General features: G+C 40.8%; 1 protein-coding gene across 5 annotated transcripts in view; it reads left to right on the forward strand.

Annotated features, from left to right (window-relative positions):
• Positions 1–19,882, forward strand: part of MPP7 (MAGUK p55 scaffold protein 7) — a 1,064,688-nt gene that overhangs the window by 886,143 nt on the left and 158,663 nt on the right. For 4 of the 5 annotated variants that reach the window (XM_069211307.1, XM_069211312.1, XM_069211308.1 and 1 more), the window contains one exon: positions 4,582–4,620. The exons of the other annotated variant lie outside the window; for it this stretch is intronic. In XM_069211307.1, coding sequence (XP_069067408.1) covers positions 4,582–4,620 — 39 coding nt within the window. The remainder of the gene's footprint in view (positions 1–4,581; positions 4,621–19,882) is intronic. 5 annotated transcript variants of the gene reach the window in all.

Below are 19,882 nucleotides of genomic sequence, written 5' to 3' on the forward strand. Positions count from 1 at the left end.
GTGCGCGTGCGAGGGGGGGGGGCAGCACCTAAAATGTAATTACATTTTAAAAAAAAGAAAAACAATTGCATTTTCGGCGTGGTGCCATGCTCCTCTTCCCTGCTGGCTCACAGCCTGCCCTGCGCCCAATCCTGACGCTGCTCAAAGCAGTCAAGCTTGGCTTGGAGTGCCCTGGCTGGGCGCTTCCATACAGACTGGGAGCCTGTGCAGGCTCTCTCCAGCCTGGCAACTGTGTTGCTGGGCTGGAGAGAGCCTACCGCACGTGTGTTTGGCCGGCCCGAGACAGCTGGCCAAACATACATGCTCAGTAAGGGGGAGTGTTGATCACGCCCTCTTAGAGCACCTCACTCCAGATACCCCACCCCTTTCACAACGTGGGGATAATAATCTATGTTTATTATCCCCTTGTTGTGAAAGTTTTGCAGCTTCTGCTGCTGTTGGGGTAGGAGGGGCGATGCTCTCCGCCCTAATGGAGGAGCCGCCCCTGGCCTTTGGACTAAATATTAAACTCTACTACCTTATCTGTAGCACTCATCAGTGTTAACAGTCATACTTACACTGAACAGTTGTTTCCTTTTCTTCACTTATTTAAAATGTTAGCTCTGTTGTACTGGAATCTCCGCAGAAGCTTCTCTAATATCTATATTTTGACTTTTGGACTTAAGGTATGGAGATGTCCATGTTGATGAAGCCCTCTTTGAAAGCATATTGCCATCTTGAAATAAAATCAGTTGAAGAGAGCACTGTGTGACATGGATATTTTAATATATTGTGAGAAGCTAGGGTCCATTAGCTAGCAAGAAATTGAAAAAAAAACTTTGGCAAAAGGTCTGCTTTTAACTTGTGAAAGTATGCATACAGCATTTGTGCATTCAGAAATTAGTGCACTAAAGTCAGACATTATTGACTTTGGCAGGCCCAGTAGATAAAATTACAACATTAAAAAAGCCTGTTGCATGAATGACATAATGAATTTAATGCCTTATGAGTCAGTGTACTTTTGAGATGGAAACTAGTTCTTTGTGCATTGCCATGCAAGTACTTGGGCAGAATGATAGCGGCAATAGTATGATTTGCAAAAAAACGATTTCTCCAGCTGGAGCCAAAGCCTAATAAATGTATATTTTAAGGATTTGGTACTAGTGAGTATTTCAGACAGTTGCACTGTTAAACCAGACATTAAAACTGGATTGGCAGAGTTTTTTTAAATTTATTTTACCAATGACCAAAGAACACATCAATATGCTGGGTTTTGCTAGCTTGGCAGAACATTTTTTAATGCATTGTGGACCAGAGACTCAAATTGCTTGTTATTTATATGTTGGAAATGTCCAGTGCTAGTGTTAAACGTGTTGATGCCCTGCAATATAATCCTGTGTTTAGAGAGAACCCATATACAAGATAATTATTTCTAAGATCTCTATAGAAGCAAACCAATTGATTTTTATGGATCTATGTATTTGGAAAACCATAACTATCACAAAACAGCTGTTCATGCAGATGGTGTAGAATTGAAATTAGATTAGCACAAAAGTTTTAATCAGTGATTTCATATGGTTTGTACCAATGATGTTACTATGGCTAAAAGAAATAGAAGAGTTAGTTGTATGACCTATTTAATTATATGATCCACTGAAAGTCCTTTAGCTTTTTTGTCTTTCTGAGTTTTGAAGAATTATAACTTTTGATTGTTGATATCCCTCTGCTTTTAGCTAATGTATAAAGATATATATTAATATTAAAATATAAAAATTAAAAGATATGCAGAAATTGGTTCGTATTGTTTCTTGCTTCTGCACCCCCATGAAGTCCTGGTGTTCAGAAAGCTATTTTATTTATTCGTTATTGAAAAAAGGTGCACAGTAGTGTAAGGGTCTCTCCGTTTCGTGCTGGATAAGAGAATATTTGGATTCATTATCTTAGTTAAGATTACTGGCAACAAACATGGGCAATTGCTGTTATTGAGTAGTTGTACAATGGGCACTACCTATGCACTACTATCAAAGCTATGTGTTGGTGGGGCAAATTCCAGTTGATTGGTTGCAAGGGCCTTCAGTTAGCCATGTAATGCTGCACACTACCTTTTTCTTTTTTTCATATTTTAAACTGCTATAAAAGTGTGTTTTTCTGTTCAGATCTTTCTCTTGGTTTTAATTAATATACTTTGAAATCACTTTAATTGTTCTTTTTCTGGTGGCTGTGCAAGCCAGTGTCTAAAAGCCCAATACACTACATCAGAAGTTAACGGAAGCCATTTGCTAGTAGTGAACTACTGTTGTGTCAATTGTGCTTAATTTTGGGGGTAGAAAATCTCTTAGGTTTCACCTCCAGTGAAACTGATATATGTGTATGTATGTATATGTATATATATATATATATATTTATTTTGGACATAGAGACATGGCTAGCTCAATACATGAAACTTTTGCAAGGTTCCTGCGTCAGCTGTAAAACAGGAGCCACGTCACATTTTCAGGTTATAAGCATAAAATAAATTTGCAAACGAGTGATCTAAATGGAACTTATGCATGAAGTCGGAGGGTACTCTGAAAATCTGACAAGACTGTGGACCTCTGGGCCACATTTGTACTTTGTACCGTGCCTTGTTTAGGACTTCAGCAAACAGGGGAGTCCAACATATATGAAAATCCATGTCCGAGTTTTAGAATAACCGTTCACTATATTAATGAGCATCTTTTAGAATAATTGTATGTAAAATTGTATTATGTGGTAATCGTGAAAATCGGTCGTGGATCCCACCCTTCTGTGGCTATTTTCATACTTCCTGTTTAAAGCAAAGGTTTTTTTGTTGTTCTTTTCATAAATCTGTATTTGTAATATTGGACTTTACTGCCTGAAGTCAAAATGCACGTTGTGAACATGTCCATGTCAGTGATTGTCAATGTAACTACATTTGTTTACAGGGATTGATGGAGGAGCATTTTTCTAAGAATGTGACTTTTTGAAGTGTTGAAAATATCTTCTCCAGATAAATAATTCTGAAGTTAGAGATGCATTGTTTCTTTACTTAGCCTACCCAGTACTGTATCTATCCTGTAAATACGATGACTTTCAAAATGTTAAAATACGTCTGTTTTCTTTTTGGCTGATCTAAGATGAGGAATCTGTTGAGTTTGGTAGGTGCTTTTCTCCTTCTTACTAAAGACTGACCTTTGTGTTATTCTCGAGCTGTGTTTTTAGCACGTGTAATCATTTCCTTTCCCTTTTTCCCCCATTTTATGCTTCAGAGGAAATTGAAGGTACATGTACAATCGTTTTGCTGGTTAGCCCAATAATGGTCTTTAAAGAACATGTTTTCGGTATTAGACTGAATTTAGTTAAGCTTATTAAGGCATTAGAATGTTGTCCTGTCAGAACTGTGATGAGCACCCAAGCAAAACTATATTGCGTGCAAATATCTCCTGTTTGATGTGCTTTTTTTGCTATCCACAAACTGGTTGTTTAAAGTGCTTTACCACGTCACTTGGTAAATAATACTTAAATGATCACTATAAGTGATCCATTCATCCTAGGGAGGCATGTAAAATGGGTACATATGAAAAACTGATATGTATGTAAACAATTAAGGTCAAGACAGTAAGAGGCTTTGGAACATGTGCCAGTGTTGTTCTTACAAAATGGCATGGCTCAATGGGGCCAGCCAGTGAATGATGTTACAATAGGCCTCAAAGCTCAAGCCTGTCAAACAAAGCAGCATTCTAGAATGCTTCCTTTTGGGGATTGTTAGAGATGCAAGACTGGACGGGGGCCGTTTTTGTCCTCTACACAAGCTGGCTCCTTTAACAATGGTTTGTAAACTCATCATCACAAATACATTTAAATGTATTTGCACGCTTTTAAAGAGTTGATCTTTTTAAACTAAGGGAGTGATGTTGACTTTGACATGATCTGCTTTCTCCGTCTATTGCTATCTCAACACAGGCTTTATTCCAGGGCTTTTCTTGCAGACAGCTCTTTACTTGGTTTACAGTCCTCTGATGAAGTATCTCTTCTTAAATCTTTAAAGCTCTTTGTGTCGCCAGGGAAGCAAAAAAATAGAAGCCATTTCCAAGTTGCTGGCAGGTTTTCATCAAAACCCTTTCTGTCGAATCCGCTGAGCCAACATCAAAAAGATGAAATAAAATTTGCTAATAAGTCCTACATATACCTAGAACCAGTGGGTTATTTCAGTTACCATGCAATATTTGCACATGGAGATGGTCACACCGACCGGTTCACAAAACATTGCAGACCTTTAAAATATGTTGACCAGGTTTCAGTGTTTATAGTAATGTGTGATTGTGTATGGTGCGAGAGAACAAGAACGTGTTTTCTTTTTTCACTCTTATTGTTGAGTGGTTAGTGTCTGTCTCTGTGATATATATGATCCCTGTATATGCAATATCGGTAGTCTCCGTTGCTTAGTATTCATGAATGTATGTTTTGTTCTCATGCTTTTCGCATTAAACTTCAAAATGCCATGTTTTAGAAACTCTTCCCTTGCAGTTGTGTCTGGGTCTCTAACTCTTCTGCTTTATTTCTTGGCTTTTGTTGTGTCTGCCTTTACACACCCTCCAGAAGATGGCGAATGTGCCGCTTATAGCAGTGGATCCTATCTAGGTGAGCAATTCGAAATGAGCGCCCATTTCTTCCATGTAGTTGTCCTGTGAGTTGTCTGCACTGTTGGCTTCTTTCTTTGTGGGGCACTGGCGGTCCTGCACTTCTAACTTCACTGTGAACCCATTCGGAATACCAGGTTGATTGTTTTCAAGGCTCATTGGATTGGACACAAAGGATTTCCACATATAGCGTGTTTCTGAGAGCCCGGAGAGAAATGTTTCTTGACTTTAGTCCCACGTTTAAGATTTAAATACGATTTGTTTTTCAGAATGTTTATCATGAAGTTGACAGTGGAAGCCATCTTAAAAATGCATCCTTTTTTCTGCAAAAAAAATTGTGATTTGATTTTTTTCTAGTAGATTTAATTCCCTTCATCCTTAGTTATCAAATAAACCTTATGATTGTAATTGTTTGTAAATTTGCAAGACGGCGATATAAAAGGTCACTAAGAGGAGTAACTTGTACGTTTTTGAGTGGAGGGGCTCATAACATTCCATTTCAAGTTATACTTCTAACCGCAGATTCCTCTCCTGTAGAATATCGCTGAGCACCAGACTGGATCCAGATAATTCTTCAGCAATGGTCCTGTGTGCTGGTAAGTGGCACTGGGTTCCTCTGTAGTGTCTCTGGAGCACTCCAGAAGTGACAGGTCACTTCTGGAGTGCTCCAGAGACACTACGAAACACTAATACCTTGACAGCCAGGTCCAGTAGGGAAGGTCACTTACCCTATTTGGTTCTACATGACTTTTTGGTTTTAATTTTGGCTACTCCATCTGCAAATTCCCTACTGCCCTCCCACCTTCCTGTTCTTGTAGAGTGGCTTCTTTGATGGTCTCCAATTTGGGACATTTTCAGATCAGCACACTTTCACCTACAATTTCTGTGCCCATATGGCTGATTGCACAGAGAGAAAAAGATACAAGAAACGAATTCCAGAGCACAGGGGTGGTGCTTATATGCGGCCCTCACCCCCAGGGCACTATGAAGTCACCATGGAGCCACACTGTGCCACATACCAGTGCACAAGAGTATTACTGAAGAACGCCTCAGATCCACTCTGGGTGTATGCTAAGAGTGACGAGTATACAACAGAAAGAGCATTGCTGAAGGTAAATAACATATTTCCACTGTAGCTTAGCTGCATATGTATTTTATTTATTATTCTGACCAGTGTGTATCAAGGTATGGTTAATAACTAAAGCTTCATTCTACAGTGTCAGTGGCCATGGAATTTTCAAGTCCCAGACTCTTGACCTTAAACACCTCAAAATTGAAGTTATACAAACGTTTTGAGACAAAATAAATAGCTGAACCTGGAAAAATTGTTTCTTCAGTGCCATCTCCTTCTCCGTTTCAAACTTTTCTTCCAGAAGTGGCCATTCATGGCACAGGCTTTCCCCTGCACGAACTCCTACATTCTTAGGGTCTGTAGACAATCTAGAAGCTATTGTTTTATTATTGTTATAAAAACATATTTGCAGTCTTAGATATATACTCAGTACTAGTGCATTCAAGTATATTAACGCATTAAAGAGTCTATTTTATTCTTGTAGTAAATGACGGTCCACCTGCAAACTTAAGATGTACATCAGTACCAACTGGTTGAGTTATATGCTGACAGAGATTGAGAGGAAAGGGAATGCACAACAATGTGAGAAGGCAAAATAACACAGAATGCCTATCACTGATATAACACGTTCTGTCAGTTATTCATTTTTTGGGAAACCCAATAGGTCTGGCATGGTTGCTAATATTTTGGCATTTCCAATCCTTATTTTCTCTGTGAAGGTTTTTTGTGTGAAGACATACATTGTATGAAAAGAAACCCTGTCTGAGAAACAAAACACATATATTATTTTATGTAGAAGCACACAGTGCACCTGTAGTGCAAGGCACTGAAGTGGGTTACATATTGTGAGGATGTGCAACATTGTGCAGGAGCAGAATGTCCTAAAAAGCAGTCGGGTATGCCAGCAGCTAAAGTTGGTGACCATGTCCCCAGTGTATGAGCTGTAGTTGGGTGAAAGCAAATTTTAGCAAATTTTAAATAAATGCTCCACCCCTGTTAATGCAGAGGACTGACAAAAATCCCATGTAATCTTGTATAATGTACGGTTTTATAAAAGTTTTTGGTTCAGAGCGTGCTTCCTGAAAGAACTCTCACACCCTCCTCATTTACCTAGAACTAGCATATTGAACGTATTGAGATGTACTGTGTTCTGAGAAGTGTGTCCTTAGTTATTTGTGGCATGACATTTTTCCCTTCTTTACATTCTTCGTGAAAACTATTAGACCACTTGAACGAGTGCCCATTTTTACAATGTTGTAGTCCACTCTGCCTCCACTCATAGGCAAACTTTTGTGTTCCCCACTAATGCAGTACACAGCCGGCTTCATCAAACTGGCAGTGTTTGGTGATAAGCTGTTCACAGTAGGTGGTTTTGCAAGAAAAAGGCACACAATTTGTAGTACAAAGTAGAACTACAGATGTGGATTGCATCCCTCTGAATCAGATCTATGAATAAATGAGAACAAAGTTTGTTCTAGATTATACTTTATGCATTGTTATATGCCGATTGTACCCTGTCGCTACCACCAACCAGCAAATATGTCCACTGTCTCTAAATAGGCCTCATGAAGCCTTATAACTGTGTACATAACATCTGGTAAATTTGCAGCTGCTTGTTGCCAGCAAGCTGCACTGCAAACAAGTATTTGCAGTGCAATGGGTCTCGCATTTGCTCGAGTTAGAGCTATTAGCTTTGTAAATTCTTAACTGGACTTTTCTTGACACTTAAATTGAAAATGAAAAGTAAATCAGCTGACATAAGCGAGACGATTCAAAGCACCATGCCGCCACGAGCAGAGTGTGAAGGAGAGACACAAAAAGAAAAATAAGTTGGCTCGCAGTCAGAAGTATCCTCAATCGTGCAATTATCCATGTAGCAGGGGCAGTCTGCAAGACGGTAACAGAACTGCCCCAAGAAGGGACAAACGTAAAGCATTTACCAATGATGACAAAGGATTTTTGAAAGGCAAGCCCACAAACGAGTCAAAGTAATGAACATGCAGTGGGCGTGGCTAAAAGCCCTCAATACTTACACCAGGTCAAAGTGCTTGCACGCTCAACCTAAAAACCAGTACACAATGCGTAACATGCATTCTTGTCCTATTACAAACCACAAAAGAATTGGTTCAGTCTTAAAAAATAAAGAAATAAACACACAGCAGTTGCCAAATGCCGTGGCTGCCTGGTCTTAATTTCACTTCATTACCCTTACTTCCTACACTTCTCTTGATTTCACTCTTGTAGGTTTTTTCGTTCCTGATTTCTTTTTGGCACTGTTTCATATTTTTCTGTTACTCTTTCTTTCTCCCTTTTCTCTTTTGCTCTGGGTCAAAATCGGATGATGAATAAGAAGTCCTGGTGCCCAAAAATGGGTGGCTGTGTCCACTACCTGCAACCACTGGCACAAATTAAGCACGAAGGAGTAAAATCAGATGTTCTTGTAGTACATTGATAAATGGTTGTGTTTGCATTTGCATATGCAGGTTCTGCTCATGCAGTTGAATCAGCAAGTTCCATGCGTGCTATACTCCTGGTTGTTGTCTGGGTTAATGGTGTGCACCATCTTCCATCAGTGTTTTTCATGGAGTGAATAAGTTTCCATGGTTTCTCCACCATCATCCAAAGTACTTCCATGCATGAGTGTAAAGTACTTGATGTAAAGACTTGATTTTTATTTTGCACTCTACAGCGCATAGTTGAGATAGGGAAGCTTGTGCATGCAGGGACGTAGCTTGGTAAGTATGATTGGGTGCTTTTGAGCTTCAGATTTCCCAACAATAGTGTACCTCTTGTTAAAACACATTATTTCAGAAGTAGGACGTGAGGGGGTCTTAAAGGGCAGTGGAAAAAAAAGCATTGCAGATTGTTGGGGTATTAAAATGCAATATTTTTAATCTAATCAGCGTTTTATAAGGACTTCAAAGCAGAGACGAGAAAGTGTGTGTTTTTGTCAGTGTGGGCATGTAAAAAAAAACAAAAAAAATAATCTCAGGTGAAATCTGACAAACACTTCACATCATTACCCAACTGAAAGAACTTGTACCCACCTATTTACTACATAGCACATTTTGTGATGGTGGGGGGCTGGATCCCTCACCCTCACCCCCACCACCCACCCACCCACCCCCGCTACCCCCCAAAAAAAGCTAAGCCCCTGTATGCATGGTGGGTCTGAGTCATTTGAGGTACGGGAAAACAGGAAATCTGTTCAGTTTTAATGCTGAACTTGTTTTCACTTATTAAATTTCAGTCTTTTACCCCAAATATGAAGGTATGCTTAGCTTCAGATAAAGAGTCAATAGAAAGTTCTAATGATCCTCCAGCACTCGGTGAGTGGCATTCTGTAACGAGTACTATGGGAGGAAGGAGACATGACAGGTATTGCACTGTTGTTTGTATGTTTGTGATCTGCAAGTAGCTGCTGTTTACTAACATATCAGTGAATCTGGTTTTACGAGGTGCCAAATTCAGAACGGTAATTATTGCTTGAGACCCACACATCGTCTTGAAGTGGCTACTTTGCTCCAATTGTGCCTTTAAAAACCACAAATTTTAAGTGGATTGCAAAACTGCCCTACAAGAGGCCTCTGTGAACCTACAGTATGTGTAGATGAAAATCATCTGTTTACTGTTCTCAATGATGTTTTTTATACACACCAGACAGATCAACAGATTTTTATTAACCCAAGCTAAATCTGAAACTGGGAGTTATTCCAGAAACAAGAGGAGTTGGAAACCGACAGCATGTTCGTGCAGACAGATGGGAATTAGTAGAAACACACAGTAGCTATGAGTTTTTCTTTACACGGACAGCTTAGAATGAGGAAGAAGAAATAGGTTAGACACCATCAGTTTGCAATTTACTATAAAAGCTCAAATGTCTTAGAAGGACAGCGACCATATATACAAATTATGTTTAAGTCTTAAAGTCTGACACACACTTAGTGTATACATATGGTGAAAAGCACGAGCGTTAAGTAGTTAAGTGATAAGTGGCAATGCTTGCCTTTCAAGTCCTACTTTTTCCAATAGTTTTTTCGAGCTGCTTCCCCCATGAACGTCTCTCCACCTGCACTCTGTTGCCCAAATATTTCTCCCCACCCCCTCACTCTTGCACTCGCCTATGTGCTTCTCCCCACTGTTTTCCCTCACCCGTGCCTTCCATATTGCTGTCCTCAAACCTGTGTTAATTTCACTCCTGAAACCCTGTTGCTTTCACGCCCCCTCAAGCCCCTTCAGCCACCACTGCTGCTTTTGTATCCCCTCCAGCCCTCCTCACTGTTGTTTTCGCATCCCCTCTCATGTTTCTAAACTGTTTTCCACTAACCTCCCAAGTCTTGCTTGGCCTTTCACTCCTACCCTCCATGTGTTGTTTCGCTCTTCCACCAACCCTCAGCCAAGCCTGGTTTAAAAAAAAAAATGGTTTTGCACGTTTTATTGTCTTTTTTTTAAGTTACCAATCCAACTCTTGATGCACACGCCTACAAATTGAAGTGGATAGCTGTGTCAAATGCTTTTGTTTATTTATTTTGTTTTTTTTGCATTTAACTTCAGCCACCCTGCAAAGCTTCGTGGATGCTGTAGGAAGGTAGTCTCTTTCTAGCCTTGTTAACCCCACTTTTGGCCTGTTTGTGAGTATATGTCAGGGTGTTTTTACTGTCTCACTGGGATCCTGCTAGCCAGGACCCCAGTGCTCATAGGTTTGTGACCTATATGTGTTCCCTGTGTGGTGCCTAACTGTATCACTGAGGCTCTGCTAACCAGAACCTCAGTGTTTATGCTCTTTGCTTTAAAATTGTCACTGCAGGCTAGTGACTAATTTTACCAATTCTCATTGGCACACTTGAACACCCTTATAATTCCGTTGTATATGGTACCTAGGTACCCAGGGTATTGGGGTTCCAGGAGATCCCTATGGGCTGTAGCATTTCTTTTACCACCCATAGGGAGCTAGGCCACTGCAGCCTGAGTGAAATAACGTTCACGTTATTTCACAGCCATTTTCACTGCACAAAAGTAACTTATAAGTCACCTATATGTCTAACCCTCACTTGGTGAAGGTTAGGTGCCAAGTTACTTAGTGTGTGGGCACCCTGGTACTAGCCAAGGTGCCCCCACATTGTTCAGGGCAAATTCCCCAGACTTTGTGAGTGCGGGGACACCATTACACGCGTGCACTACATATAGGTCAATACCTATATGTAGCGTCACCATGGTAACTACGAACATGGCCATGTAACATGTCTAGGATCATGGAATTGTCACCCCAATACCATTCTGGTATTGGGGTTGACAATTCCATGCATCCCTGGGTCTCTAGCACAGAACCCGGGTACTACCAAACTGCCTTTCTGGGGTCTCCACTGCAGCTGCTGCTGCTGCCAGCCCCTCAGACAGGATTCTGCCCCCCTGGGGTCTGGGTAGCCCAGTCCCAGGAAGGCAGAACAAAGGATTTCCTCTGAGAGAGGGTGTTACACCCTCTCCCTTGGGAAATAGGTGTGAAGGGCTGGGGAGGAGTAGCCACCCCCAGCCTCTGGAAATGCTTTGATGGGCACAGATGGTGACCATCTCTGCATAAGCCAGTCTACACCGGTTCAGGGATCCCCCAGCCCTGCTCTGGCACGAAACTGGACAAAGGAAAGGGGAGTGACCACTCCCCTGACCAGCACCTCCCAGGGGAGGTGCCCGGAGCTCCTCCAGTGTGTCCCAGACCTCTGCCATCTTAGATTCAGAGGTGTTGGGGCACAATGGACTGCTCTGAGTGGCCAGTGCCAGCAGGTGACGTCAGAGACCCCTCGTGACAGGTGCTTACCTCTTTCAGTAGCCAAACCTCCTTTCTCAGTAGCCAAACCTCCTTTTCTGGCTATTTAGGGTCTCTCCTCTGGGCTGTTCCTCAGATAACGAATGCAAGAGCTCCCCAGAGTTACTCTGCACTTCCCTCTTCGACTTCTGCCAAGGATTGACCGCTGACTGCTCCATGACTCCTGCAAAACCACAACAAAGTAGCAAGACAACTACCAGCAACATTGTAGCGCCTCATCCTGCCGGCTTTCTTGACTGTTTCATGGTGGTGCATGCTCTGAGGGCTGTCTGCCTTCACCCTGCACTGGAAGCCAAGAAGAAATCTCCTGTGGGACAACGGAATCTTCCCCCTGCCAACGCAGGCACCAAACTTCTGCATCACCGGTCCTCTGGGTCCCCTCTCATCCTGATGAGTGTGGTCCCTGGAACACAGGAGCTGGGTCCAAGTGTCTCCCACAGTCCAGTGGCCCTTCTGTCCAAATTTGGTGGAGGTAAGTCCTTGCCTCCCCACGCCAGACAGCAAACCTGTGTACTGCGTGATTTGCAGCTGCTCCGGCTTCTGTGCACTTCTCCAAGGATTCCTTTGTGCACAGCCTAGCCTGGGTCCCCAGCACTCCGTCCTGCATTGCCCAACTCGCTGAGTTGGACTCTGACGTTGTGGGACCTCCTTTTGTTCACAGATCTTCTAAGTGCCAGCTCCGGTACTTCTGCAGGTGCTGCCTGCTTCTGAATGGGCTCTCTGAGTTGCTGAGCACCCCCTCTGTCTCCTCCTCCAAGGGGCGACATCCTGGTCCTTCCTGGTCCCCAGCAGCACCCAAAATCGTCAACCGTGACTCTTGCAGCTAGCAAGGCTTGTTTGCGGTATTTCTACCTGGAAACACTTCTGCAACATCCAGCACGCCGTGGGACATCTTCCATCCAAAGGAGGAGTTCCTAGCCCTTTTCGTTGTTGCAGAATCTTCTGCTTCTTCCACCCGGAGGCAGCCCTTTTGCACCTTCATCCGGGGTTTAGAAGGCACCTGCCCCCCCGGACACTTTCGAGACTCTTGGACTTGGTCCCCTTCCTTTACAGGTCCTCAGGTCCAGGAATCCATCTTCAGTGTTTTGCTAGTGCGTGTGGAACTTGCAGAATCCCCTATCACAACTATTGTGTCTTTCTGGGGTAGTAGGGTAACTTTTCTCCTACTTTTCAGGGTCTTGGCGTGGGGCATTTTGGACACCCTTACTGTTTTCTCACAGTCCCAGTGACCTTCTACAATCTCCCATAGGTCTAGGGTCCATTCGTGATTCGCATTCCACTTTTGGAGGTTTATGTTGCCCCTTGACCTATGTCTACCTATTGCATCCTATTGTGATTCTACATTGTTTGCACTACTTTTCTTACTGTTACTTACCTGTTTTGGGTTTGTGTACATATAATTTGTGTATATTACTTACCTCCTAAGTGAGGGTATTCTCTGAGATACTTTTGGCATATTGTCACTAAAATAAAGTACCTTTATTTTTAGTAACTCTGAGTATTGTGTTTTCTTATGATATTGTGCTATATTATATAAGTGGTATAGTAGGAGCTTTGCATGTCTCCTAGTTCAGCCTAAGCTGCTTTGCCATAGCTACCTCTATCAGCCTAAGCTGCTAGAAACACCTCTATTCTACTAATAAGGGATAACTGGACCTGGCACAAGGTGTAAGTACCACAAGGTACCCACTATAAGCCAGGCCAGCCTCCTACAGGTGCTATGAAGCATATCTGAAAAGACATTGACAAAGCCAATAGTTCACAAAGGTGAGACCTGTTGGCTATTCAAGGTCTTGTTTATTTTTTTTGTGTTTAGTGTAGCCTATCAGGATCTTTTCAGCTTTTTTAATTTGGCATTCGGCAACTGGGATCTTTCTATGCAAATTTTAAATTATATTAAATAAAGTCTATTCAATATAAAGTTCTAAGATAATTATTGGAGGAAAGGATACAAATTATGTAAATGGCATAAAGCCAATGGGAAAGGTACACTTCAAAGGTCTGACCATCAGTTACTCAAATACAGCTAGTCAATTTTTGCTCCAGTTTGCTGAACACAAACAACCAAGAAAGCTTTAGGAGAAACAGGATAAAATGTGAAATTAAAAGTAGAAAAAATAATATTTAAGGAGGTGAAGATGAAGGCATATCTAACGCTAGAGAATGTTTTATGGAATTCTCACTTTTAATGTCTTGTATTTTTGTATAATTGTAAAAGCTTGTATTTTAAACCTTATTTGTTTATTTTTTCATTCTTGATGTGTGGAATTTAAGGTCGACCTTCTGTAGCTTCACCTTCGTGACATTTCAGTTGTAAGATTTTGACTAATCATGCTTGTTGGATTGAACTGCCTCAATTTACCCTTACTTTTTATAAGTTTTTTGAGTAAAATGGCCGCTTTAACTGGAATTTTAGAAATGGATCTCACAGGAGCATGGCTGAATCTCCTAGTGGTTCTGTTCTATAATAGAGATTTTTCCTCTTTTTCAGTATGAGGTTACCCTGTTTGTTATACAATGGACAGGCATTTTTGCTCACAGGCCCTTTATCTTCCTAGGTCATGTAGTGGATGGATTTTTTCCTTCATTTGTCAATATTCAATGTGCTTCTCGCTCCAAGAAGAGTGACTGAATAAGGATAGTAATGTAATGAGTACCTTCGTCCATTGGATCCTTTTCAGTTAGCTTGTTTCAAGTATTCAATTTGACACTATTGTCTCTTGAACAATTATTTTACCTATTTTGTTTTATGTGTTTGATGTGAGCAGGAACATATGTGGGCAGAGGATGAGATTTAGTGCTTTTTGGTCAATTCGGTATTTATATTTTTTCCGTCGGTATCAGTAAACTCTTAAACCAGAATAAATAAGGCAGTTTATTTCAGGGGATATTCTGCTGCTCTGACGTCTTGTGGTATTAAAAATCTACTCAAAGCTACAGGCTACTTGAAATATTAATTTTGGGGTACCCTGCAAGAGGATCCTTTTCCATTGTGATAGTGACATTTATGCCATTCCTGCTCACTGGGATTATCTTGGGCTATTTGTAGTTTGACTTTGTATGCAACAGTGGCATCCACATCGTTTGACTGAGTGCTATAAAATAGACAAGCATGCTTGCTGTAAAGCATCTGATGCACCCTGTCTTCCTTTACGGCGCTGTCTTTTGTTTCATTGTTATGTGGTTTAGACTGGGTAAATGATGCTCAAATAAGTAAATAAAACCATTTCCAAAATGTAATCTAAAAAATCATCATCTTTTTTTATTTGCCTTATGAATTTAAGTGTCCCAGTAGTTTTTTTTTTTTTAGTATAGTTTCTTAGTAATCCAATAATGTTATTGGCAATAGACACTTTCAGACACTACCCACCTGCACAAATGACTTCAGATGTGGTTAATAGCCTAGCTGGAAGTCAAAGATGTTTTTTGTAGCTTTGGCCACAGTTTATTTCTATACGATTGTGGATTTTATTATCATGCACAAATGAAGCTTTCAACAGTCTTAGGAAAGGTCTTACCTCAAACCTTCTTGTTAGGAGATTAGGAGCTGGGTGCCCTCCTGTCCATTTTAAACATTTTAAAAGTATTTTGCTACACATGTTGAACTCTAAGTTTGTGAGGCTAAGGGGCCTATGGGGCTCTTCCCCTTAAAATAAATTGGGAAATTAACACTTTAATGAAGATCGTTATATTGCACAACTTTACACATGGGTGCCATTTTTTTTTTAAAGAACTGTTTTTTAAATATTATGTAAAAAATAAAGATAGTTTTGTAGGGGTTTAGTTTTTGATACTTTACGTTTTCGAGAAGTCGAGTTCTTGGTGTATGTGCTTGTAGAGCGAACACGTTTTTTGTTTTCCACATAATGCCGTTGCCTTTTTTACTCTTGATTTTTTGTGGGTTCTCTTGGGAATGGTTCCACAAAGTATGCCTTCAGAACACTCAATCCAAACAGCTTGGGGTATTTTGGCCTCTGAGTAAAGTATTTTCTCATTATTCCCCATGCATTCACCTTATAGGGCAGTTTGGCATCTTTAATTTTATGCTATGGTCCAAGCATTTTCTCATAATCCGTTCTTGGTTTTTGTGGCCAGAGAGTGTCTTCTGCACTCTGTCCTCAAGTTTCTTATTGTTCAGTGTTCTCCTTTTTATATGTTGTTTTTTTTTACCCTTTCTCTTTTACTGCATGCTACACATTACACCACATTATCAGTGAGACTTTGTTTCCCGTTCATGTGCCTAGCACTAGTGGTTTTGATGCCCTTTGAGTGTAATTTACCACTATATCCTGGAACTTGTCACTGTTCTTGTTTGCTTTTTGGGCCTTTTATCAGGCCACAAAGAGTTATTAGGCTCCTCTAAGGTGGTTTCCCTAACGATATCTGCATCTCAAGTTGGTCTAGTCTGCATTTACAGGCCTTGTTTGTCAACTCTCCTCCTCCTAAGACTATTTGAAATTTCTGGTGTTCCTTCTGGTCAGATTTCCCTTTCAAATTCTTCAAAATGGCAAACATTATATTAGATTGTGTCAGGCTTATGATAGTTTACTATATGCCAGTGCGCTTTGGGTTTCTTAAATTAAGTACATATTGTCTGGTGGAAAAGTGATCCCTCAGAGTTGTACCTCTGCCATCTCGGAAAAGATGACTGTTCTGATTCTGTTGCTGTCAGTGCATCTCAGATACCATGTCCGGTCTGGGACCGGAAGTGATTCAGGTCAGTGCCACTACAGCTATTCTGTTATCCCTGCATTATCATATGGTTCTAGTTTTGTGTTTAAATCGCCTAATATAGTATCTAATTTTTCTGGTGATCTTCAACTAAGTGAAGAATGTCTTGAAAGTCCTTTTCTAGGTAGTGGTCATAGAAGTTTGACTATTAATAATGTGTTGTCCAATATGTGTGTGCCTCTTGTAGAGATGGAAATGTTTCGCTTGCACACAACTGGGTAATCCTTTCCTCTTTTGATTTTTTTTCCTTCTCACCCTATAGTCTTTTCTCCACAAGCTCTATTTATTAGTACAGTGATGGTCTTTAATGTTAGCGAACTAGCCAAGAGTTCCTCGCTGTTTTATGTATTTGTAAAGTACACTGTCACCCACAAGGATATCCTGGTGCTGAGCAAGTGTGTGTGCCTAGCTCTTCCTATGTTAGGTTAGTTAATTGAGAAACCAGTTCTTCTGTGTCTGATGGAATTCAATAAGAGAGGAAGAGCCTCTGAGGTGGAGTGGGAGGGTGGTCTGCACTTTAAGAGCAATGTAAGAGAATGCTTATTCTGAGAGGGATGGCATGATTTGTCTGTCCTCAATGTAGGAGAGGATGTTGATGTTGCGTCTGTGGGTGATGTTGGCCGAGGGAACATGTATGCATTGAAGACGGTGGTGCTAAGCGATGATCATTGAGGCATGCTTCAGATGAGTTTCCGGGCTTCCGAAGAGTAAATTGCCATGCTGAAAGCTAATGTTATACTTCGTAATTAGCTTCTGACAAGTTTTACCTTGTGTGCATTTCTTGCATTGAATAACATGTAAAACAGTAGTTGATTTACAGATGTGCGTCCCTTGTTAAGGGGTGTTTGTTTCTGCTATGTTCATTATGGTACATTCTGTGCCACTGTGGTTTAGTTTTGCATCTTTTTACATTGTGCAGGCTTTTTCCTGTTAAGTTTGTATTCCCTGTGAGTTTGCTCCTATTGAGAGCCTGTGATTTTATATATGTTACATGAGTGCCACTAATGCAGATTTCATGATAGTGCTTTTGTTTCCTATCTCTGCAGGATACAGCTTTTGTATACTTATTATTTTTCAGTTAGGCCAGTGTTGAGTGACAGCCTACCAGTAATGATACTCATTCTGTATTTCTGCCGTCCTTACATTATGACATTTTTCTATGTGAACCTTAGACTTAAATCCACTGTCAATTTCTCATGATGTGTGTACTTTCTGCAGAAAGTGGTAGGTAGTGTAATTCATTGTTACTCTTGTGCTCTTATCAGAACATATGTGAATGTACCTCATTGAGTGATAAATATCACAGATTTTGTATGGGTGTGTGATACTGGTTTATGCCGTTTCAGGTTGCAATTTCTTTCTTTATACAGATATAGTGATATATATATATATAAGAAAGTTATGCTTTTTCGGGAGTATTTCTTGGTGAAAGTGATGTAGTGATAAGAATCACTGAATTACTAAGGAATAACAAATATCCCCCACTACTGTCCAAATTTTGCATATGCTACCTTATTCTAACAGGTGTATTATTGGTTTAATGGTGTGATGTTCTAATAATTCGAGTTGTTAAGTGTATCATAAAGACGTTGGTTTATAGTTGGCCCCCCTCTCCTACCCCATCACTTGCCGAAAATGTTGGATAGAAATAGAAATTATTGTGTGTAAGTCTGAATCTAATGATATTGTCAATCACAGGCTGAAGTATCAGTCCTATACATAACTTTTTGTAGGAAGCTTTAGAAGGATTATGTGGCGTACTGGAAAAAAGGAATGGCACAGAAAGTGGTAAGAATAGAATTAGATGATAACATTTTTGTCTCTGAGGAAATGATGTTTTCTATACAAAAAGTGCTAGTGTGTCTTGCTATAGATTTTATGATGGATTCACTATCGAAATACAGGTTCATTCAATGTGCTTAGGTTGAATGGTTGCCAGAAACTTCGTGGTGCTACCAAAGAATTTACAGTTCACTTATAATACAGTAGTTTTATTTTTCCTGTGGGATATTTCTCAGCGCAGATTTCTCAGTTACTTTTTGTTCACAGACTTCAATGTTGATCCAAACTCCGGTCCTACTTATGTCAGTTCCACTGTTGCGTCCTTTGGCCCTGCAGACCCAGTGAGGACTCAGTCATGTTTTGCTTATGGCACATCCTACCTATGTGCCTAACATCCCTGGATGAAGACAATCACCTACACCAGTAGCCCCGAGCCGTTCTTCCACCCCTGTGCTGCTGTTCTCACCGGTCATACCCCCATCAGTGCTGCCACTTCCAATTCCTGATCTGACTTCAGTTCCTAATCTGGGCCCAGCTCCTGCCTTGTCCCTAGATCTAGATCTTTCCTCAGTTAGGTTTCAACCTCTGTTACCCTATATAGTTGTGGAGGATTACTTTCTTTCAAATCCTGTTTTCCAACAGGAATACTTCTTGAGGATGGAGGCTTTTTTGGGGTTTGACTCTGATGCAATGCAAGGTGCTCAACCTGCCTACCGGGATGATGATGAGGAGAAGGCAGAAAACCTACTACACCCTCATACTCTTACTAGCACTAGCTTACATCTCGACTTACAGAATGACAATGGTTTAGGTACCTCTCAGGAATCTGTTTTTGATTCACCTTTGGGACCTCTGATAAAAAAGAAATGTTTATTTTAAAGTTGTGGTCAGGATGGTATCAGGAATGCTAGAACTGTCCATTCCCACTCAGGAGACCAAAGCCAATGTTCGTGCAAGAATTTAGCAACCACTACCTTCTATTTCTAGATTACTGTCAACATTTAACAGGTCTCGACCTGATATAAACCATTTTATGTATGGGTGGTGAATCTCCCTACTGCTAGGCATTAAAGGGCGACCAATATCCGGTCTAAGTTCTTGCCACAGCATCCCACTCCCTAGACCCTAGTGCTGTAGCCCGCACTTGCAAGGTGAATTCCAACTAACTTTTAATATAACACTTCCTGAAAGGGGGTTCAAGAGAATTGACACAAAGGTCAGGAAAGATTCTCTTTGGGCAGTCTGGCACTACATGAAAATGAATGACCTCTTAGTGTTGGTCACTACAGTTACAACTTCTGAGCATGTGAGGTTGTTCCAGTGCTGTCTGTCAACCTACATAACTCCTTCATCCAAATGTTTCATGATGGACAAGATGCAGCTAAGTATGTTATAAATTCCAATCGGGACAGTACAGACTTGCTTTTCAACCAATGTACACGATTTTCATTATCGTGTGACATAGTTGGATGCACTTCACCAAAAATTCTGGAAATGTCCAGCATCATTGATGGATATTCCCTTTAATGCAACCAGCCTTTTAGGATAAGAGGCTGATGTGGTTCAGGAGCATTTCCAAAACTTAGCTATGGCTCACCAACAATGCATGAATTTTCAAGGTTACTCTAAATGACTCTCCTTCTACAAGAGGCATCCGTTAAGCCCATCCAGCAATGTTAATTATTTTCTTGGCGCTAGAGGTAGAGGCTGTACCAAAGGTCAAGGGAGAGCTGCAGCATAAATCTTCATTTCCAGTAAACACTTCCAAACCCCTTTAGTTTGTCTTTGAATGGGCATCTAGGGCCTATAGGTCTGTAGATAAGACATTGCCTGGTCCACAGGCACTCACTCTGTGGG

Source organism: Pleurodeles waltl, chromosome 10, assembly GCF_031143425.1.
Source record: "Pleurodeles waltl isolate 20211129_DDA chromosome 10, aPleWal1.hap1.20221129, whole genome shotgun sequence".
Classification (NCBI taxonomy): Eukaryota; Metazoa; Chordata; class Amphibia; order Caudata; family Salamandridae; genus Pleurodeles; species Pleurodeles waltl.